The sequence below is a fragment of the Camelina sativa genome, chromosome 8 (genome assembly GCF_030686135.1).
Source record: "Camelina sativa cultivar CO46 ecotype springtype chromosome 8, ASM3068613v1".
NCBI classification, from domain to species: domain Eukaryota; kingdom Viridiplantae; phylum Streptophyta; class Magnoliopsida; order Brassicales; family Brassicaceae; genus Camelina; species Camelina sativa.
The window spans coordinates 11,579,046-11,600,229 of record NC_141887.1 but is presented as its reverse complement, the minus strand read 5'-3'; the positions used below and the strand labels follow the sequence as shown (position 1 = coordinate 11,600,229).

General features: G+C 36.3%; 3 protein-coding genes and 4 pseudogenes across 6 annotated transcripts; 5 read left to right on the top strand and 2 right to left on the bottom strand.

Moving 5' to 3' along the window:
• The first annotated feature begins 3,506 nt into the window (after positions 1 to 3,506).
• LOC104709478 (uncharacterized) lies at positions 3,507 to 4,331 on the top strand. Its single transcript, XM_010426086.1, has one exon. The coding sequence runs from the start codon at positions 3,507 to 3,509 to the stop codon at positions 4,329 to 4,331; it is 825 nt and encodes a 274-aa protein (XP_010424388.1).
• Positions 4,332 to 4,748: 417 nt separating this feature from the next.
• LOC147939953 (uncharacterized) lies at positions 4,749 to 5,272 on the top strand. The gene is made up of 2 exons (XM_087461095.1): positions 4,749 to 5,022; positions 5,106 to 5,272. The coding sequence occupies exons 1-2, from the start codon at positions 4,749 to 4,751 to the stop codon at positions 5,270 to 5,272; spliced, it is 441 nt and encodes a 146-aa protein (XP_087317221.1).
• A 1,883-nt stretch (positions 5,273 to 7,155) lies between these two features.
• LOC104707077 (sodium/hydrogen exchanger 1) lies at positions 7,156 to 11,484 on the top strand. 2 transcript variants are annotated; one of them, XM_010423352.3, is made up of 14 exons: positions 7,156 to 7,624; positions 8,069 to 8,367; positions 8,457 to 8,575; positions 8,947 to 9,044; positions 9,157 to 9,216; positions 9,303 to 9,349; positions 9,443 to 9,637; positions 9,727 to 9,773; positions 9,864 to 9,930; positions 10,041 to 10,141; positions 10,246 to 10,486; positions 10,582 to 10,644; positions 10,727 to 10,810; positions 10,911 to 11,484. In XM_010423352.3, the coding sequence occupies exons 2-14, from the start codon at positions 8,200 to 8,202 to the stop codon at positions 11,238 to 11,240; spliced, it is 1,620 nt and encodes a 539-aa protein (XP_010421654.1). In that variant the 5' UTR covers positions 7,156 to 7,624; positions 8,069 to 8,199; the 3' UTR covers positions 11,241 to 11,484. The 2 variants fall into 2 exon arrangements, with proteins under 2 accessions (XP_010421654.1, XP_010421653.1); XM_010423351.3 differs by having other exon boundaries at positions 7,161 to 7,624; positions 8,074 to 8,367.
• A 995-nt stretch (positions 11,485 to 12,479) lies between these two features.
• Positions 12,480 to 13,557, top strand: LOC104707075 (acyl carrier protein 5, chloroplastic-like; annotated as a pseudogene). Its single transcript, XR_015564525.1, has 4 exons — positions 12,480 to 12,614; positions 12,848 to 12,973; positions 13,061 to 13,183; positions 13,263 to 13,557. The product of XR_015564525.1 is annotated as an acyl carrier protein 5, chloroplastic-like (transcript).
• Positions 13,500 to 16,039, bottom strand: LOC147939952 (protein CANDIDATE G PROTEIN-COUPLED RECEPTOR 8-like; annotated as a pseudogene). Its single transcript, XR_015564524.1, has 6 exons — positions 15,672 to 16,039; positions 14,584 to 14,775; positions 14,257 to 14,419; positions 14,046 to 14,149; positions 13,881 to 13,962; positions 13,500 to 13,797 (listed from the first exon to the last, which is right to left on the bottom strand). The product of XR_015564524.1 is annotated as a protein CANDIDATE G PROTEIN-COUPLED RECEPTOR 8-like (transcript).
• A 1,538-nt stretch (positions 16,040 to 17,577) lies between these two features.
• On the bottom strand, positions 17,578 to 18,520 carry LOC147939951 (uncharacterized; annotated as a pseudogene).
• Positions 18,521 to 19,090: 570 nt separating this feature from the next.
• LOC104709477 (tRNA nucleotidyltransferase cca2-like) lies at positions 19,091 to 20,631 on the top strand (annotated as a pseudogene).
• The last annotated feature ends 553 nt before the right edge of the window (positions 20,632 to 21,184 follow it).

Below are 21,184 nucleotides of genomic sequence, written 5' to 3'. Positions count from 1 at the left end.
TGAACACGTTTTTTAAGAATATTCAAAAAAAAAAAAAAAAGAATATCAAAACAAGTTCTTTTTTCTTTTACCAAACTATTTTCTTTTTTTCAAACATATATATATATGGGTGTGTGTATTGTGTACATATGTATTGTTGCGTTGTTTCTGATTCAGAACATATATGTCATATGATTGTTAAAAGAGAAATGGTAGAACCACGATAATTAACTAGTCGATTTTATGGTTATAACATATATAGACTCTCACTAATCTAATTTTTTTATGAGTTACATCTATAAACTAATTAACAATTACATGACTCGTAATCTCTTTATATCATTATTACTTTCGCAGGGTGTTTCAGATCCTATAGTTTATTTTATCTTTAGTCGTAGCACTCATCATATATGGTGAAAATTGGATTGCAATGCATGAATCCGAAACTTCCGATATACAATATTGTTAATGACTTAATGTGTACTCATATTGTATGACTTAATGTGTACACATATTGTATGACTTAATGTGTACACATCTTACAATCGTTACAAAATCTTAATCATGAATAACTTAAGAAGTTTTTTTTTGTCAACACATTAATTGAAAAAGATCTTACCATAATTGATAGCTTAATTTAGAGAATTTATTTTACAAATGCAATTTCAGAAGTTTGGAAAAGAGTTTATATATAAATAAATAAATATATATAATATACTATAACTTAAGAAGTTAGTTTTCCTTTGGTTCCTCAAATTTGCCATTAAAACTACCTCAATATGAATAAGATCTTTTCCTCATATATTTCTTCTACACAAAAACTCATCCTTATCATATTTTTATGTTCCATTAAATGTTTGAATATAGATTTATAAAAAAATATCAATCAATCAAAAGAAATTTCTTAAAGATAATTGTTGAAAATAATTTAAAAAAAAACTTAGATTCTATTGATAAATTATAAATTATAAATAAACTCATTAAAAAATAGTAAAAATTAATTTTTCTCGTGATCCTCAAACAAAAGTTTATACATAGTATTGCATCTATATATATTATCTTTCATTAGATTACTTCATCAAGTTTTTTGAAATATATACAAATGAAACTCGAATTTTGTAGATAAAATTTCAGGAAAAATGTGACTAAAAAGCTTTATCAAACTGACGAACAAAAAAAGAGGAAACAAAGAAAAAGACTTGTTTGTCTTCCAAAAACAAAAGCAAGGTACTGTAAAAGACAAAAACAAATAGAAAACTCATTTGATCTAATAAACTAAAATAAATAGCCAGAAAACTAATCTATATAATTAATATATTAGGTATATACTACCATAGCTTGTCTTACTGAATAACGAAACTCTCAATGTTTACTATTCACATCAGCTATTTGTAGGTTTCATGTCTGTTTAGAGAAACACTTATCCATTTTTATTTAGAGGCATAACTTTATAATAACTAAAGTGACCTAAAACTTGTCTTCCAAAAACAAAAATGTCATAGACAAAAGTAACTGGCATTTATTTAATTATCTTAAAAGATAAGATGACAAAAAAAAACTTGTCTTGCATAAACAAAAATGTCATAGACATATAATTAATATTTTTAAAATAAATTAGTATGCATAAAATAAGATGATCCTAATATTTGAAAATATTAGTGATCTTTTTCTTTTATTTTGCTACGTGGCAATGGTGAAAAGATAGCAACTAGGGTTTATGACATTTTTGTCACATATGATGCTGTCCGAGACTTCACCTAGCCGCCTACGGTAGATCTGATGTAGGTTGGGGGAGAGGGGTCTGGAAAAGGGAGAAAAAGAGGGGAGAAGTAGTGTGGGGGTTTCGGAGGATCTTGTAGAGGTTTCGTCGGGAGGAAGTCCAGTCAAATCGTCGTCGCTTCAACCGGTGATAGTGGTTCAGAACGGGAAGTTTTCCTTCCTGCAAGTCGCTCAAGAACGTGTTTTCACTCAACAAAAGTTTGTAATTTCTGAGGTGGATGGAAATAAGAAGGTTGTAGTGCCGAGTGAGGTGTTTGTGGATGCAAAACCTTTATGGGAGGATTTTGTAATTGAAATTCCTAAACTCAAAAGCTCCTCATTGTTGGAAAGATTCACATGATTGTGAACAAGATCGGGAGGCTTGGCGATCATACGTTTTTGATTGATGTATTTGTTTTGAATGAATCAGCGGTGAAGTTTCATATTCGGAATGAGGCATAGGGTGTTGAGTCGTGGAATGTGGAATATAACGGATCTACCTATGATCGTTTCTAAGTGGACTCCCTTTGCTGAAGAAGCTCAACCAGCCATGAAGTCATTCCACTATGGCTAACTCTTAAGAACGTTCCACCCACAATGTTTACGGAAAAAGGTTTAGAATTTCTAGCGAGTGCAGTGGGTATGCCTATTAGGTTGCATCCCAAAACCGAGGTGTGTGTCAGATTTGATGAAGCTCAGATCTTGGTAGACACCGATTTGACGAAAGAATTTCCCAAAGAGCATATTGTCACAGACGAGAAAGAAGGGGAGGTAGACTCTGTCGTCCAATATAGCTACCCTTGGCTTCCACCAAGGTGTACTTGTTGTCAAAAGTGGGGTCATCTCAGTTCTACCTGCTTGTCCACTGTGGCGTATGTCGTTCCTGAAAAGCAAGCTCAGCCACTGTCCCTTGACAAGGTAGTAAGTAAAAATCTTAGTTCTATTCCAGTTCAGGCTCATGGGTCTCAAAGTTTGGTCGTAGCTCTGGTTCCGAGTAATCCCAGTTGAGATACCGTTTTACTTGCTTCAGTGGAGGAGAAGAAGGCAGAAGAGTTGATTACACAAAAAAACAGGCTATGGTAGTATGGGGAATAAGCAGACAAAGCTTAAGTTTGGAGATGTCTCACTATTGAAAAACTCCTACTCTATTCTGGAGGAAGAAAAGGTGGAGGAAAATTTGGCAATAAATATGGTTCAAAAGGAGGCTGAGACGGTTGTTGAGGAGGAAGTAAATCAAACTTCTTTGGAGGATTAGAATGTCATAATTCGTCAAACTAGGACAACTATTAAGCGTGGATCACAAACAGATGTGCCTTTGCAAACTTATTTGCTTCGGGGTACCAAAGCGGCAAATAAACAAGGTTCAAACCATCCTGCTCATTTTGCCAGGGATCCCCATAGAGACCAGAGTAAAAAGCCTCTCTTAAAACATTAATATCAGGATTTTGTTAGAATTTTTGAGGTCTTAACAAATCTTCTAAGCATTATGTAATAAAACAGTGGGTGGAGGGAAACAAATTTCAGTTTGGTTGTCTGCTTGAGACTATGGTTCGGGAAACAAAAGCTCAGTGGTTGAGGAGATGTTTGTTTCTGGGATGGTCTATTTTGACGAATTATGAACATAATAGTCGTGGTCGCATTTGGGTATATGGAAAGATAATGTGAGTTTGGATCCATTTTTGAAGAGTGGGCAGTTAATAATTTGTTCAGTGAAGCTTGATGAGGAAACATAGGAGTTATTTTGCTCTTTTGTTTACGCGTTGCACACTATGGAGGCTCATAAGTTTTTATGGCAGGAGATCAAAGATCACCATGACTCGCCTCTTATACAAAATAAGCATATGGGGAAGCATTTCCATGTCGATGTTCATCCGATGCGGGATTTCCAAACGGTTGTTAACCTCTGTTCTCTCTCGGATGTGGCCTCTCATGTTCTCCTTTTTACATGGTGTTATAAGAGGGAAAATGATTTGATTCTTAAAAAGCTTGATAGAGTGATGGCGAATTCTGCATGGAAACGATCGAATCCACACGCTTATATCGTGTTTAATGTTGGGGGTTGTTCAGATCATTTGAATTTTCGGATCATGGTGAAGGGAGCACAGTTTAACTTTGTTAATCTGTTGACGAAAATGGAGGAGTATCTACCGATAGTTGGTTCCTATTGGCAGGACACACAACCTCTGTTTTTATCCACTTCCTCTCTTTTCCGCTTTTCTAAGAAGCGTAAAGGCTTAGAATCAGCTCTGCGGTCTTTGGAAAATCATCATTTGGGTAATCTGGTTTGGAAGAGTAAGGAAGCTTTTGATTCGTTGTGCAAAAAGCAACATGCCAACTTGGCTAATCCATCACCACAGCCAATGGAGGTGGAGAACACTGCTTTTAAGCAATGGGAGTTCTTAGCTTGTCTGGAGGAGAAATATCTTAAGCAAAAATCAAAGTTGCATTGGTTGCAAGTGGGTGATAGGAATAACAAAGCTTTCCCTAGAGCGGCTACAATGCGGGCAGCTATGAATTCTGTTAAGGAGATACAATGCCAAGACAAAAGAGTGGTTGTGAAGGAGGATGAAATTAAGGTGGAGTCTGAACGATAAGTTAAAGATTTTCTGTAGGCTATTCCTAGTGATTTTGAGGGTTCCACGGTGGATGAGTTTGAGCTCTTGTTGCTATTTCGTTGTTTTGTGGCTGATTAACAAGCATTAACCCGAGTATTGTCAGGTGAGGAGATCAAGAAAGTTCTATTTTCTATGTCCATTGATAAGTCGCCTGGTCCGTACGGTTATACTTTGGAGTTTTATAAATCCACTTCAGAGCTGTTGGATACAGAATTTGTCTTACCGGTTCAGTCTGTTTTTTGCAAAAGGTGTTCTGCCCAAAGGTATCAACTCTACTATCATGGCATTAATTCCCAAGAAAGTATCTGCAGTGGCGATGAAAGACTATTACCTATTTCTTGTTGTAATATGATTTATAAAGTTATCTCAAAGATCATTGCAAATAGACTTAAAAGAATGCTGCCAAAGTTTGTTTCCAGTAATCAGTTTGTTTTTGTGAAAGACCGGTTATTGATTAAGAATGTGATGTTGGCTACAGAGATAGTTAAAGATTTCCAAAAGAGCTCCCTCTCTAGACAATGTGCTATTAAGATTGACATTTCAAAGGCTTTTGATTCGGTTCAATGGTCCTCTTTGTCTGAGGTTCTCACTGCTATGCAATTTCCACCTATGTTCATTCAGTGGATAATGCTTTGTGTTACTACCACCTCATTTTTGGTCCAAATCAATAGTGAGCTAGCCGGGTTTTTTAGAATTTCTCTTGGGCTATGTCAAGGATGTTCTAGTCTCCGTATTTGTTTGTAATTTGCATAGATGTCCTCTCTAAATTACTGGACAAGGCGGCTGGTGAGCACTTATTTGTGTACCATCCACGGTGCCACAACCTAGGTCTCACTCATCTTAGCTTTGCGGACGATTTAGTGATTCTCTCTAATGGGAAACTACAATCAATTGAGGGGATCATAGCGGTACTTAAGTAGTTTGCAAATGTTTTCGGTCTAGCGATTAGTATGAAAAATGTATATTTTATTTGGCCGGGGTGGGGGGAGGGGGTGTCGCTCAACGCTTGGACTCTGCTAATTTCTTTTTTTGGGGATGGCTCTTTGCCAATTCGCTATTTGGAGCTCCTGATAGTCACTAAATGTCTAACAAATACAGACTGTTCACCGTTATTGGAGCAGATTCAGAAGATGATTAGGTCATGGACGGCTCGTTATCTCTCTTTTGCCAATCATTTTAACTTAATATCTTCTGTGTTTTGGAGTGTTTGTAACTTTTGGATGGCTGCTTATCGTTTGCCTAAAGAATGTCTTGATGAGTTTAAATCATTTTCTTTGGTCGGGGACAGAGATGAACACTCGGAAAGCCAAGGTTGTTTGGGAGGCTGTTTGTAAACCAAAAACAGAGGGAGGGCTTGGGTTGCGAGCACTTCAGGAGGCTAACATAGTTTTTTGTTTGAAGTTGATTTGGCGGTTGGTTTCTCATGGTGACTCTTTATGGATGAAATGAGTTCACATGAATTTGTTGAAACAAGTTTTATTCTAGTCGGTGAAGAGCTCCACTACTCGGAGTTCTTGGATCTGGATTACACTTCTTAAGTATCGGGATTTAGCTAAAACATTTTGTAAGGTGGAAACAGGAAATGGGGAGCAAGCATTTTTCTGGTTTGATAACTAGTCGGGTTTGGGTACACTTCCTCATAGGTTTGGTGTAGCAGTGTTCTTGATTTGGGGAAAGCTTGGCAGAGTTTTGTGGCGGAGGCATGGGCTCACCGTCGACGACGAAGGCACCGTGCAAACCATCTTAATGTGATAGAGGATGCATTGCATTTACACTTGCAACAACGCCAATAACGAGTTGATAGAGTGCTTTGGAGTGGTAAGAATGATGTTTTCCGCCCTAAGTTTTCAACTCGAGATACTTGGAATCACATTCGCACAATATCTAGTACGGTGGCATGGCAAAAGGGATTTTGGTTTAGTCATGCTACCCCAAAGTTTGCTTTTTGTGTGTGGTTGGCAGCTCTTGAACGCCTCTCGAAGGGTGCTCGTATGGTTGCGTGGAACAGGGGGTCTACGGGCACTTGTGTGCTATGTCAACTCACCATGGAAACTTGAGATCATCTTTTCTTCTCTTGTCATTTTGTCTCATCAGTGTGGTCGGCTCTTGCTCAGGGTCTGCTAACAACACGATATAAGACTGATTAGTCTATTCTTCTTGCTTATCTATCAAATCTACATCTTCCACTGGTAGAGGGATTCTTTATCCGCTATGTCTTCCAAGTGGTTATTTATACGGTTTGACGGGAAAAAAACAGTCGACGGCATGATGAGACACCCAAGACTGTAACATCTAATGTTGAATGGATCGACCGACAAGTATGAGATCAGCTTCAAGTCATTAAACTATTAGGGAATCAGAGATATGATGAAACTTTTCAAATGTGGCTTCCGTTTTGTTTTTAGGATGCGATTTTGCCGTATGAGATCAACTTCAAGTCATTAAACTATTAGGAAATCAGAGATATGATGAAACTTTTCAGATGTGGCTTCAGTTTTGTTTTTAGGAAGCGATTTAAATTGTTTTTTTCAGCTATTTGCATTCTAAAAGTAATTGCTGCACAAGCTATAAAAACATATATATATATATATATATTTAAATATAAATTAACATTACATTTTTAAAAAAAATAATCCAAAACAGAGTTGTCAATCTTTCAAAAAAAAAAAAAGGAAATTAGAAATAAAATCATTGATCTAATTAAAATAGTAGAATAAAATAAACAGCCGAAAATGTCAGGGGTTATAATCATCTGCGATAAAGTCCACGTTAACGTTAAAACCCCTCAGACAGTACACTGTTCAGATTGAAGATCGTAAATGTAAATCAACGGCTGTAAAATTAGCCATTTGTACTTTCATTACACAAACAGAGAGAATAATACTCTCTCTTCTCTCTCTCTCTCGCTCTCTCCACTTAGAAATTGGAATCTTCTTCTTCTTCTTCTTTGTTCGTTCGTTTATCTTTATAAAAAAAAAAAAAAGGGACCGTACACGTCTCTCTCTATTTCCAGCAAAATTCGAATTCGTTTAAATTTTCTCAGTCCCGTAATTTTCTCGACTTCCTTCTTTTTTTTTTTTTTTTTTTCTTTCTCTGTTTCGTTCGTCTTCGACGTAGAAAGAAGAAGAAGATTCTCTCAGGTTTTTAGCTTTCGAAGCTTCGAAATTCGTGTTTTGATCTCTTTGAATCAGAATTATATCTTCCTGGAAGACACTTAGATTACCCAGAAGAAGAAGAAGAAGAAGAAGAAGAAGAAGAAGCTGTTGTTCAAGGTAAAGCAAATTCAGATCCATCGTTTTTGTTTTGTCTAGTTTTGGTGTTTTTTTTTGTTGTTGTTGTTGGGAAATTTTAAAATCTGGGTTTTTTAAAAAAGTTCGACCTAATTCATGTCCCGTTGTGCTTGTTAGATTTGGGTAATACCCAAAAATGGGAAATTTTGACAATTTGGTTTATGTTGTTCTCTCGTTTATAATATTTAGCCTTTTGGGATTTGTGCTTTTTTTTTGTTTTTTTTTGTTTTTTGTGTGTGTGTCTCAAAAGTCTCAGATTTGGATTCACTTTTTAAAACCCTTGTGTGTGTGTGTGTGTTTTAATAATGTTTTTATGTTATAGCTGCTAAGTCATACACAGCTTCACTGTTTAGTCTCAGCTCTGTTTTATATCTTTTGTTACTTTTCATGTAGAGATTTATTAAGATTTTTGTTTGGTGATGTTAGTACAGGATTGGTTTGAATGGACAGCACGGAAAGATAAAAGAGATTTTTCCGATTTTGCTGATCCATAAAATCTGACTAGTTTTTGTACTTGATCGAATCTGGGAGGGGTTGGTGGATCTAGAAGATAAACAATGTTGGCATCACATCTCGATTCACTAGCGTCTAAATTGACTACATCTGATCACGCCTCTGTGGTTGCGTTGAATCTCTTTGTTGCACTTCTTTGTGCTTGTATTGTTCTTGGTCATCTTTTAGAAGAAAACCGATGGATGAACGAATCCATCACCGCCTTATTGATTGTAAGTTTCCACTGCGAATTATCTCCAGTAGAATCGAATAGGGAATCAATCATCTTGAAAATGACATGTTGAGCAAATGTGGTTTGCAGGGACTTGGTACTGGTGTTTCCATTTTGTTGATTAGTAAAGGAAAAAGCTCACATCTGCTCGTCTTCAGTGAAGATCTCTTCTTCATATATCTTTTGCCACCCATTATATTCAATGCAGGGTTAGTCATCATTTCTTACATAAAATCTTTTGTACAGGACGATCTGATACGTTTTAGTACCACGGGTTTTACCTACCAAAGTTGGTTACGCAAAACATGCATTATGTGATTTTCTAGATGACAAAAGTTAGGAGAAAGCTTTATAGATGTGTTTATTTCTCTGCTTCTATAAATATAACTGTCATTCATCAACCTTTTTCTAGTACTTGTGATTGTAATAAATAAGGAGGGCATGATGTCTTTTTTTTTTTCTCTTTGTAGTAGTTAGATTTATCCACGTGCAACTAAAAGTGGTCCCATGGATTTACTCTGTTCATCTTCATGCTTTCTCAGATTGATAATTTTGTTTGTTCTTTTTGTCTATTTTTCAGGTTTCAAGTAAAAAAGAAGCAGTTTTTTCGCAATTTCGTGACTATTATGCTTTTCGGTGCTGTTGGGACTATTATTTCTTGCACGATCATATCTCTAGGTAACCTTACTTACCATTCAGTTTAGCTGAAACATTGCTGAAGGCTGCATTTGGATTAGGTTCAGATAGTTTTGTATATCTACTGATTATCAGCTGGTGGTGCTTGAAACAGGTGTAACGCAGTTCTTTAAGAAATTGGACATTGGTACCTTTGACTTGGGTGATATTCTTGGTAATGCCTGAACTAAGAGCTTTGCTTTATTGGCTTTCTTTCTTTCGAGAGAGACTTGATTTGTTTGTTTGGTGTTTAATTCTCAGCTATTGGTGCCATATTTGCCGCGACAGATTCTGTGTGTACGCTGCAGGTAATGTGTTTTCTCCAAATCACTGGAACTACTTATAAACTCAGAAACATAGTGAACCAAAAGTTTTGTTGTTTATGTGGTGTTGTGATATAGGTTCTGAATCAAGATGAGACACCTTTGCTTTACAGTCTTGTATTCGGAGAAGGTGTTGTGAATGATGCCACATCAGTTGTGGTCTTCAACGCAATTCAGAGCTTTGACCTCACCCATCTTAACCATGAAGCTGCTTTTCATCTTTTTGGAAACTTCTTGTATTTGTTTCTGCTGAGTACCTTGCTTGGTGCTGCAGTAAGTCCATTGTTTTCTTCTCTGCCTTTATTTCTCGTACCTTGCACTTGTGTTCACCACCATCTAAAATATTTATCATTATCTTGCAGACCGGTCTGATAAGTGCGTATGTCATTAAAAAGCTTTATTTTGGAAGGTACATATTTGGCGTCATATATGTGACTGCTTTCTGCAAGTTTTTTTCGTGTTTGGTCTAATGTATATCTCCCCACATTGCTTGTCTTAGGCACTCAACTGACCGAGAGGTTGCACTCATGATGCTTATGGCGTATCTTTCTTATATGCTTGCTGAGGTTAGATTCTAATAAAATCTTATACCAAGCCACTTGAGGTTTGACACTAATACATTAAAATTGCATTCACACACAAACTATATTTGATGTTTCATTATTTTGGCTTGCAGCTTTTCGACTTGAGCGGTATTCTCACTGTGTTTTTCTGTGGTATTGTGATGTCCCATTACACATGGCACAACGTAACCGAGAGCTCAAGAATCACAACCAAGTATGCAAACTCCAGTTTCTCCACCTTTTTACTGAGATTAACTTAGTTCAAAAACACTTTGTACCTCCCCAATGTTTATCATATGAATTTTTCCGATGACACAGGCATACCTTTGCAACTTTGTCTTTTCTTGCGGAGACATTTATTTTCTTGTATGTCGGAATGGATGCCTTGGACATTGACAAGTGGAGATCCGTGAGTGACACCCCTGGAACATCAATCGCAGTGAGCTCAATCCTAATGGGCCTTATCATGGTTGGAAGAGCAGCATTCATCTTTCCGTTATCGTTTCTATCTAACCTAGCGAAGAAGAACCAAAACGAGAAAATCAACTTTAACATGCAGGTATGTATCATTCCACTTGGTACTAATAAAAGATTCAATAATTCTTCCGGATATTTACACCGGTTTATATTTATCTTTTTCCAACCGTCGTCCAGATTGTGATTTGGTGGTCTGGTCTCATGAGAGGTGCTGTATCAATGGCTCTTGCATACAACAAGGTATCATAAGAATGTCTTTTCTTTACTCTATATGAAGCTTTGAATAACACGAATCATTATTTAACACTTGTAACGGTTGCAGTTTACAAGGGCGGGACACACGGAGGTACGAGGAAATGCAATCATGATCACCAGTACTATAACCGTCTGTCTTTTTAGCACAGTGGTAAGTAATCTCCGGATATTCAAATTGGTTACATAACATATTTTTTTAAAGTTAGATTGGATATTTGGTAACTAGATTCTTTTCAACCTGGTCTTTTCAGGTGTTTGGTATGCTGACCAAACCGCTCATAAGCTACCTATTGCCGCACCAGAGCGCCACAACGAGCATGTTATCTGATGAAAACACCCCAAAATCCATCCATATTCCTTTGCTGGACCAAGACTCGTTCATTGAGCCTTCAGGGAACCACAATGTGCCTCGGCCTGACAGTATACGTGGTTTCTTGACACGTCCCACTCGAACCGTGCATTACTACTGGAGACAGTTCGATGACTCTTTCATGCGACCCGTCTTTGGAGGTCGTGGCTTTGTCCCTTTCGTCCCTGGTTCTCCAACTGAGAGAGACCCTCCTGATCTCAGCAAGGCATGAGGAAAAAATGTGGAAGAAAAAGCTTTATTATTATTTTTTTGGTAGAAAAGGGTGATTAAAATTATGCTTTTGTGTAATTATCCATTTGTAATATTGTTTGTGAGGACAGAAATTTGTCCTACGTTTTGAAAGCAGAAAGCCAAAAACTTTGGGAAGGTCTGAGTGATGTATGTATATTCATATTTGTTTTGTTGTAACAAAACTATACATTTGTTTATGTTTTGATTTTGGTTATTGCTTCGAACTTGACCGGATCTGATTCGTACTGCCGGGTTGGACAAGAAGAATAAACAAAATGCTTTCTGTATTGTTGTTTTACTCTTTGTCACAATCTTAAACATATTCCACAATTTGTTTAAAATTTTATCAAAGAAAAATGTAAACAAGAAAAGCTAACATTTGATACTATCCTTTTAACTTTGATTTTCCCCCGGCAAACTCACTTTTTGTTTCAATAAGTTTGTGTAAACGTTATAAACCCACTTTTGTTTTCTGCATACTCATACAGTATGAGTCATACTGATCAGCAATTACAATTTTGTTTTTCGTTGCAAAAAGATCATTGTTCGAACGATTTCAATATTACTTTCTTAAACTCTCGCAACACAGTTGATTATTACAAGACCATAATATTTATTGCTGAAATACTGACTGTAATGTTCCTGAAATGCATAAAGTGTCGTAACCCTACTAGACACATTCTAAACAAGTTGAAACTATCAATAGTCCTACATGAATGTTTGGAAAACATAAAAAACAAAAACATCTGCAAACATATTAAACATGATTACCATTAGATGAAATCTCTACTAACAACTGCAAAATATGACATTGTAAAATGCTCCATTGACATTAATTTTTTGATTTACGCTTCTCAATTATAACTTTGAACCCTTTTTTGTTGAATGATATATTTGATCTCAGTCGCGCTAATGGCGGCTGAATTTTTTCCGGATTAAGATTCGATTTGACATATAGAATATATTTATTTTGTATATAGAGAATAAACTTGTAAAAAAAAGTAATTATTTTGCTTAGAAAACCCCAAAAAAAAATAACAGAAAAACACCGGTTGCAAATAATATAACTCCAACTCCAAGTCCAACTACGGAACAAAACGCTGAGTATATTTTAGTTGGGCTTTCATGTAATCTACGAATGAGCCCTACAATAACCCAAATATGTTGTCCCCAGTCATTGAATCGTTTCAGCCGGACCACTTTATGCTATAAATACAGAACAAGTCGCATTTAGTGCCATATCAACTACAAATCGTAAGTCACGCTCCTTGAACAATCCGCCATCTTTCTCCATCAGATCGATAATATGGCGACAACTCTCTGTTCCTCAATCTCCATGCAAGCTCGTGTCTCGGTACATAGTTCCTCTTCTTCTTTGTGCTAACGATACAATAGTTTCCTCGTTACCATCGATTATAATATCATTTTCTGATAGACTGATACTATATATCAATATTGAAGAATTTATAAAGATTTTCTTTCTAAGAAACTTTGTTCTTGTAACTCAATAAAAATCCGGTAACTATGGTTGTAGAAAGCTCTTCTCATCGAAATCTTTGTCGTTTGTTGATGCATGGTAAAAAACAGGCTACAAGAACAAGGTTCAGTCTTCAAAAACAGGTTTCGATTTTCAACGATGGAAAGACTAAAAATAATCTCTCCTTTAGCCTACGAAGACGTTCGATGCCTGCTCGCCTCCAAGTATCTTGTGCAGTACGTTGATTTAAATTTCACTTTTCATTGAGCTTATTTGATCTTTGCGTTCCAAAGACTAAAAGGGGTTTTTATATGTGCTTCAAGGCCAAGCAAGAGACAGTGGAGAAAGTGTCTGAGATTGTGAAGAAGCAATTGTCGCTCACCGATGATCAAAAAGTCACTGCAGGAACCAAATTTACTTAACTCGGAGCTGATTCTCTCGACACAGTATGTATCCACCAATTGTTTTTTTTGTCTCAAAAACTCATTAATGGCCATCCATCACCAAACTGTGATCTGTTTGCAGGTTGAGATAGTGATGGGTTTGGAGGAAGAGTTTGGGATAACAATGGCGGAAGAAAGAGCAAAGGAGATTGCAACAGTCCAACAGGCTGCTGAACTCATTGAAGAACTCGTCCAAGAAAAGACCGCTTAATTAAGGAAACAACCAACGGCTTTGTCTTTCTTATTGTCTTTTGCTCAATTGTGTCAATGCTTTGTTGTATGTCTCTGCCCTAGTGGTTAGTTGTGTCAATCTTTTGACTACTACAAAACTTTCCTTTAGATTATCAGTTAAAAGGAACAGAGAGGTTCACATGAAACTTAGATTTATAAAAGAGTAGGAAACATGAGGGACAAGTACAGACAGACACACAACAGCTAACCCTAAAATGTAACCCAAAGCCCGAACAAGTGGCCATGACTCCTATGAGATCCTACCCAACGTGTATATACAGATTTAGAAGATGTTTGTTGCCCTAGTTCTATCCCCAATCAGAATCGAAGAATCCAGCGTCCTTCATCTCTGAGAAGTATACATTCTCCAAGTTCAGATCTTCTTCCTGCACAAAGCCATTTGCATTTTAGAGGGAAAAGAAAAGGAAAGCGACAGAGCGAGAGAAGATGAATGATGAGGACTTTTAACCTGGAAAAAGTCTGCGAGAAAAGTAAAGTAAAGAAGAGGAAGGTATAAAGCGTGGTAGGAAACACTCATGATCCCATACAACCTGTAAGTATTTTGAGTTCAAAGGCAGATAGAAGCTGAATATAAAACAATATTCTCTGTTGGGATGGTATCAGATAGAGTTACCAGAATCCAAAAATGTGCGCCGTTTGCAGTAAACACAGATGCAACTAGGTAAAGTCCGTATAAGGCAAACATGATGGCTATGTACTTGAAAAATGCAGGCCTTGCTGTTAAAAACATTAAGATATGAATGAAAAGAAATAGAAAGAAACCAGTGAACAATATAATGGGCTAGTGCGACTATAAGGAATGTAGAAGCTTCTGATCAACTTACCGGGCAATTTTTCTCTCCGCCTAGAGTTGTACATCAAGAAGATCATCCCATAAACGCCAGTGAGTAGAAGCTTATGAATGATCCATAATCCCCATTTGAACGTATTTCCATTTTCATTGTTGTCAATAAACAATGGCACACCAAATCCAAATAGAAAAAGTGTCTGAATATAAGGCGAAAAGAAATGGTAAGGCCTAAACTTATATCAGAAAGTTTGGCAAAACCAATGAAAGATCATAAACTTGTCATTTCACCATATCTAAGATTTGTTCAGAGGGTAGAGTAGACAAAGTTGAGACGTGTAGTAGTTATGAAGAAGATTGATACCTTGAAAAGCAAATCAAGAGCAATAACAAACCCCGAGATAAGGAAAGTTCTCGTCAATGCTTCTGAACCACTCGCATAGTTTCCTTGGAAGAGAAAAGCCACTAGGCTTACTTCCAGAAACAACATTCCAGATGTTGTGACCAAAGTTAACAGATTCCAAACAACTTCTTTCCCAGGAGTACATTCCCAACCCTGTAACACACAAAAAAATTACATGAAACATGATAAGCTAAACCTGGAATAGTTAATGGATACAAGGATCATTAGCTCATTTTCATGAACAGCATATTGCAGTTACGATCTTCTTAACAAAACACATCTCACACCAATCCAGAAACACTACATACTATTATGATTTCATTCTTAACTTATGACCAAAAGATTTCTAATTTGAGTTTCAAGAGCCTAGATTAGTCTTAATATCCTCATTCATTCCATCAAAGTTGTAATTTTTGTGAAAGATTCTTTCATTAGGCAATAACCTATCCAGAAACCCTCGAAAAACAATCTAATGACTACATTTATGACCAAAAAGTTTCTAATTTGAGTTGCATCGAGCTCAGGTTAGTCTTAATATACTCGGGTCTGATCTTTCTGAAAATAATCTTAGTAATGTAAGTTTCACAGAACCTAAAATAGTCTTCATATACTCATTATTCAATCAAAGTTTTGATCTTTCTAAAAGATTATTCGGAATCTGAGTTTCCATGTGCCTAAATCAAAGTTCTGATCTTTCTGAAAGATTCTTTCATTACTCGGATAACTGAATCGAAATCAAGAAACTAAATGGAGACAAGGAACATTTACCCATTTCCATACACAGCCGGGACTACAGTTACGATCTTCCTAACAAAACACATCTTACTTGGATCCAAAAACATGTATCCCTCCCAAAGAACTAGTCTTAAAATTTCTAATTTGAGATTCAGAGAGACTAAATAAAATAGTGTTAAATATACTCATCATTCAATCAAAAGTTCTAATCTTTCTAACAGATTCTTCAGTTTTGAGTTTCCCAGAGCCTAAAATAGTCATAATAATCTCACTCATGCAATCAAAGTAGCGATCTTTATAAAATCAAAACAAACCTGGAGACAGCACCAAACAAGATTGAGCAAGGTAACAAGCCAAAGACACCCATAATAAGCGATCATGATATAAGATCTCCGATTCGAGAGCTTAGACAAGCTCTTCTTCGCCTCGTAAGCTAAGTAGGCGACAAAGAAGAGAGAAGCCGCAACAAGAACCGTGTTATGTAGGAAACCATGGCACTTATCGACCCATCCATATCCACTGGCCGTCGAATTAGGGTTTAGCCTTGAAATCAGAAATGGTGACTCTGCAATTTCCTCAAGAACTCTCATTTCATCAATGGTTAGAGAGAGAGAGAGAGAGAGAGAGAGAGAGAGCGAAACTGGATTTGGAAATTTGGGTACCTAATAAATGATTTCTGACCAAAACCAAACATTGAGGTTGAAATTAGTAAATATAAGATAGTTCTTGAGTCTTATTGTAATTAAAGTAATATACTAGGGAGAGAAATATAATACGAAGCTTTTAAGAACGTGTTGAAAAAACCACTAAGTAAATAATTTGATCAAATAGACCCTCCACAGTTCACTCCCGCAAATTGAAGTTAGAAATCTCACTGTTAGTTCAGTACATGTTAGTAAGTAACTTGAGTACTTAACTGATTGTATAGCTGAACTTGTAAGTTGTAACTATAGTCACGGTGTTACTGAGTTAAGTAGCCAATTTACACAAGGTAGCTACCGTAGATGGGTTTACTAACCTATCAATAAATGCTTCGAACCAAGATTGAAAAACCGTGACCTCTACTTGTGACAACATCGCAATATAGAACAGCAAAAGAAGACAGCATAAGAATATGCTCTAACTACAAAATGACTAGTCCACAAAACATGTTTTAAGTATATATATAACGAGGGTTCATTTCTAAAAGGTCTTTTATTAGAGAAAAAAAAACAAAGAACCAATAAAACCAAAACTTTGATATACAAAAGTGAATTAATATTGAAAACATATATTTGTGGCTAAGTCTATATGCTTAAGTACGTGTATGATTGACTTCGACTTTGTACGAGCATAAAGTAAATAACGTAAGAACTTTGTTAACAGAGTTCAGTTTTTCCTACATATATTCTTGGGACTTAGTCCAGAACAAATCTATTAGAGCAAGAAAGCAATTACAACTACATATGATACAAGCACTACTATGCATATCATTCTTTTCTAGATGAATAAATCATCAAAAGATCTCTCTACCTTATTGATGGGGCGACACTACACATCTTGTGTGCATCTCTCGAAACTATCTTGAAGCGCGCAAGTCTTCATGAAGCACCCTCTTGTTATTTATATCAATTGCACAACTCCTAGGGTTGTCAACATTCCTATTATAAAACAAATAGGAGTACAACCCCTAGGGTTGACAATTTTCCTATTATACAACAAAATGAAATTTACTACTCCCTCTGTTTCAAAAAATAGGATGTTTTAACTAAAACACGCAGATTAAGAAGTTTTTACTTTTAACAAGTTCAACCAATCATAAACAATATTGCATAATATAAAATACTAAACTAATCTAAAAGTTGCATAGAAACTTGAAAACATCTTATATTATGAAACAAAAAACTTTTCTAAAACATCTTATATTTTGAAACGAAGGGAGTATTATACAACAAATATGAAAGTTTACCTCCATGATCCCATCTTGAATTTTCCATTCAAAATGTTCATCCAGTTCAGCAGCCGCCACTTGGCTTGTCCAAGTTGGTCATAAGCTTATGTACTCAAACTTTTCAGTTCAGCTTCTTGTACTACTTCATGTATTAACGTCGGAACTAGTACAAGAACTGGTTCAGACGTTTGATACATCTTATGATATATCTAACTGCAGGGTTCTTGATTCAACATCTTATATTCTTCTCTGCTTTGTATCCATCACTGTGTCAGAACGACCACCAAGTGCTACTTAAGGTCTGATGTACCAACACTTGTATCAACTAATACTTCCTCCTCTGTGTCAGCTCCACCAACATCTATATCATGTAATGCATCAGCCTCTGTATCAGTTTTGTCTAATATCCTTGTATGACCTGTCACACCATCTATGACAATTCCATCTCTGTATCTACGTCTCTTTTCATACCATCACTTCTTGTCTTAGTAGAGGTTTCATGACATATTCTTGACCTTATAAAACTTCAGTCAACACAACATCTTCAAATATCACTTAACATAGTAAAATTAAGTCTTAATCAAATGTCGATTGGTAGCAAGTTCGCAGAGCAAACAAGGCAAGACACTGAGGAGTATGCAACAAGTGACTTGAGATGCAAGTAGCATGGAATATGTGATTGCATACTGTTGTAAACAATCTCTTTTCTTTAAGATACCCTTTTATCACAAAGAAAGCACAATTTTTTAACTCGGTAACAATCTACGATTGGAGCTATCGACCGCACAAATGTATCTCAAACGACATCTTCCTTTACATCCAAAAAAGTGTCTGCTGCGAGTCTTAACACATTCATAGCAGCTTCCATGATCTCAATCTTAGGAGCAGGATCTTTCTGATGCAACTCTCTGATATGGAAGTGGAACACAAGGACGGGACACGCGGGAGGTACGAAATCAATATCCTCGAAAGAGAAATAGGAGACTAAGTAAGTGAAGATCTGATTAGCTATATTAGAATCTTTCTCTTCTCCTGAAGAATAAACGACCAAGTAAGTCTACAAATGAATGAGACAATCGAGCCTTTGAATCTCTTTCTCTTTGTCTGATATATCGCGTCAATCGAAATCGACAATCCCATTGTCCATCTCGACTTACTAATATAACTCCGACGTCAAAGTATAGAAGGCACATCAAACTTGTAAAGCCGGAGATTGCCGAGACGTGATGTCATATCTCTAATACATTAATACTAATGGTTCTTGTAATTCGAATTGAGGTCTAACCTGTATTTGTTACCTATATAAAAGCAAATATTTACTCGCAAATCTATACTCCTAATTAGACTCCGACTCAAGGGAACTTCTTGTTTGTTATAATCTTTACTAACAAAATTATCTAAGACTAAGACACAAAGTAATGAAACTAGGGTTAATTAACGATTAACAAGGTAATTCCTAGCTAGCCGTCACGTGAAAGACGAGGTTAACTCAAATGCGATATACTGTAATTTGTGGGATTTTCTAGTTAAGCGCTTTACATATTTTCTAGGGGTAATTATTATTGTTTCTATATATTTTTTTTTGTTTATGTTATAGTTTTCTATTTTATTATAATTTCCTATTAAAATTACATATACAAAATAAAGGAAATATGAAATATCTATAGTTGTGAGTTGTGACAAGTTTAAGATGCGTATAAAATATAGGTTTGTGTACATGAAAGCTTGCGTCTCTAGTTCTCTATAGAAGAAATATATTGGAGGATATAAAAGCTTGTGTTTGTTAATTACTAATTCTCGATGATGACGACCGTCCAAGTGAAGGAGAAGATTGATCTGACTGAGATAGAGAGGAAAATATTCGACCGGCTTCTCGGTACTCTTCGCTATTGCAACCTCAACACACAGCTTCGTGTCGCCGGTGGTTGGGTGCGGGATAAGTTCTAGGGAAAGAGAGTAATGATATTGACATAGCTATTGATAATATGTTGGGAAGTGCGTTTCTTGATAAGGTCAAGGAGTATCTATCTTCTATAGACGAACAAGTACAAGGAGTTATTATTATTGAAAAGAAGCCAGACCAATCCAAACACTTGGAAACAGCAAGGATGCGGCTTTATGACCAATGGATTGATTTTGTTAATTTGAGAAGTGAAGAGTATACAGAAACTAGTCGTATTCCTACGGTGATGAAGTTTGGCACCGCTGAAGAAGATGCTTATAGAAGAGACCTAACCATAAATAGTTTGTTCTATAACATCAATACTGGTTTGGTTGAAGATCTTACAAAAAGAGGCATCGAGGATCTTAAGTCCGGGAAAATTGTTACACCTTTGCCTGCGAAAGTTACGTTTCTTGATGATCCTTTGCGAGTTTTTAGAGCAATTCGGTTTAGTGCTAGGTTTGGTTTTACGCTAGATAAAGAACTTAAAGAAGCTGCTTCAAGTGAGGAAGTAAAGCTAGCTCTTGGAGGAAAGATAAGCAGGGAGCGGATAGGGACTGAAATCGATGCGATGATATCCGGGAATGGACCAGTTTCAGCGGTTACTTGTCTTTGTGATTTGAAACTTTTTAGTGTAGTCTTTTCCTTGGAGCCTACACCATCAGAGGGACGATTGTGTAAAGCCTACTTGGATGCTATGTGGTGTCTCATCCAAACACTTGGGATAAGTAAGTTCAGCGATGAAGAAAGACGACTTGCTCTATATGCTGCTTTATTTCTACCTTTTAGGAAAGCAGATTACAAAGACGAGAAGGGGAAGCTCGTTCCTGTTGTTAACCAAATCTTCAAAATGTCCATGAAGCGGAAGACCATTGACGCTGAGAAAGTTCTGAATATACACTGCACCGCAGAGAGATTGATACCGTTGATTCCTCCCCTTCAGTCGAAGAATGATGTTATACAACTTGATTCAGATACTGATGTTCTTGATCCAGAGGTCCCAGCAGCTTCAAGACTAAGAGTAACCACAGGGTTTATTCTTAGAGAAATCAAAGACTTGTGGCGTGTTGCACTCTTAACGTCTTTGTTGTTGTGTACGTTTGATGGTATGAATGAAGATCAAGAAACCGGGCAAGTGGACTTCAAACTAGACAAGACGCATGAACTTTATCTAACAGTTGAGGAAACCATTTGTGAAATGGGTCTTGATAAAATTGGGGACGTAAAGCCACTGGTGAATGGCAGAGAGATCATGCAAATCGCAAATCTTACGGGAGGATCCATCATCCGTAAATGGCAACAGAAAGTGCTTACATGGCAACTAGCTTATCCTAGTGGCTCAGCAGATAAATGCAAAGATTGGATGAGAGAAACCAAAGGAAAAAAACAAAGAACAGAGTGAATTTAGAATGTACAATCTGTAGCTCGCTCTGTTTTGTAATCTTTAAATCTAATGAGGTTACTTAAAACTGAGAATTTCTCAAACTTTGGCATTTTTTATATATAAATCATATAATACCACACACAAAGCTTAAACTTGTGAACTAAAATATAACTTGACGTAGCTACAAAAAAATTATTACCAAATCTCAGACTCGCTGAATTTTATACTAGAAACTGTATTTACCAAAACTCCAAATAGTAAAAATTTGCTCATATATACCACACAAGAATTAGTAGACAAAAATATGTTTTTAATATATAATAGTGAATCAAAGAAAGCCTGAACTAACATAATAAATAAATGAAATATCTAGAAGAGGAGATATCAGATGTCCTTAGGACTCGGGAGGCAAAATTTTAGAGCAAACAAGGCATTGAGGAGTACTCGCAACACGGCAACAAAATGGTTGTGAAACTGAAAACTGTTTTAGCTTTTTATATTTTATCGAGTTCTTTAACTAGTAATCAATATTTATCATTTAACTTGTCTAATCTATTAATATATTATAGAC

What these genes read in the sequence shown, in the direction of transcription:
- LOC104707077 (XM_010423352.3), top strand. Translation starts at nt 8,200, where the DNA reads ATGTTGGCATCACATCTCGATTCACTAGCGTCTAAATTGACTACATCT. An exon ending in TGACTTGGGTGATATTCTTG is followed by an intron (nt 9,217 to 9,302) that starts GTAATGCCTGAA and finishes TTTAATTCTCAG; the next exon opens with CTATTGGTGCCATATTTGCC. An exon ending in TGGCTCTTGCATACAACAAG is followed by an intron (nt 10,645 to 10,726) that starts GTATCATAAGAA and finishes TAACGGTTGCAG; the next exon opens with TTTACAAGGGCGGGACACAC.
- LOC104709478 (XM_010426086.1), top strand. Translation starts at nt 3,507, where the DNA reads ATGGAGGCTCATAAGTTTTTATGGCAGGAGATCAAAGATCACCATGAC.
- LOC147939953 (XM_087461095.1), top strand. Translation starts at nt 4,749, where the DNA reads ATGCTGCCAAAGTTTGTTTCCAGTAATCAGTTTGTTTTTGTGAAAGAC. An exon ending in ATTTTTGGTCCAAATCAATA is followed by an intron (nt 5,023 to 5,105) that starts GTGAGCTAGCCG and finishes TAATTTGCATAG; the next exon opens with ATGTCCTCTCTAAATTACTG.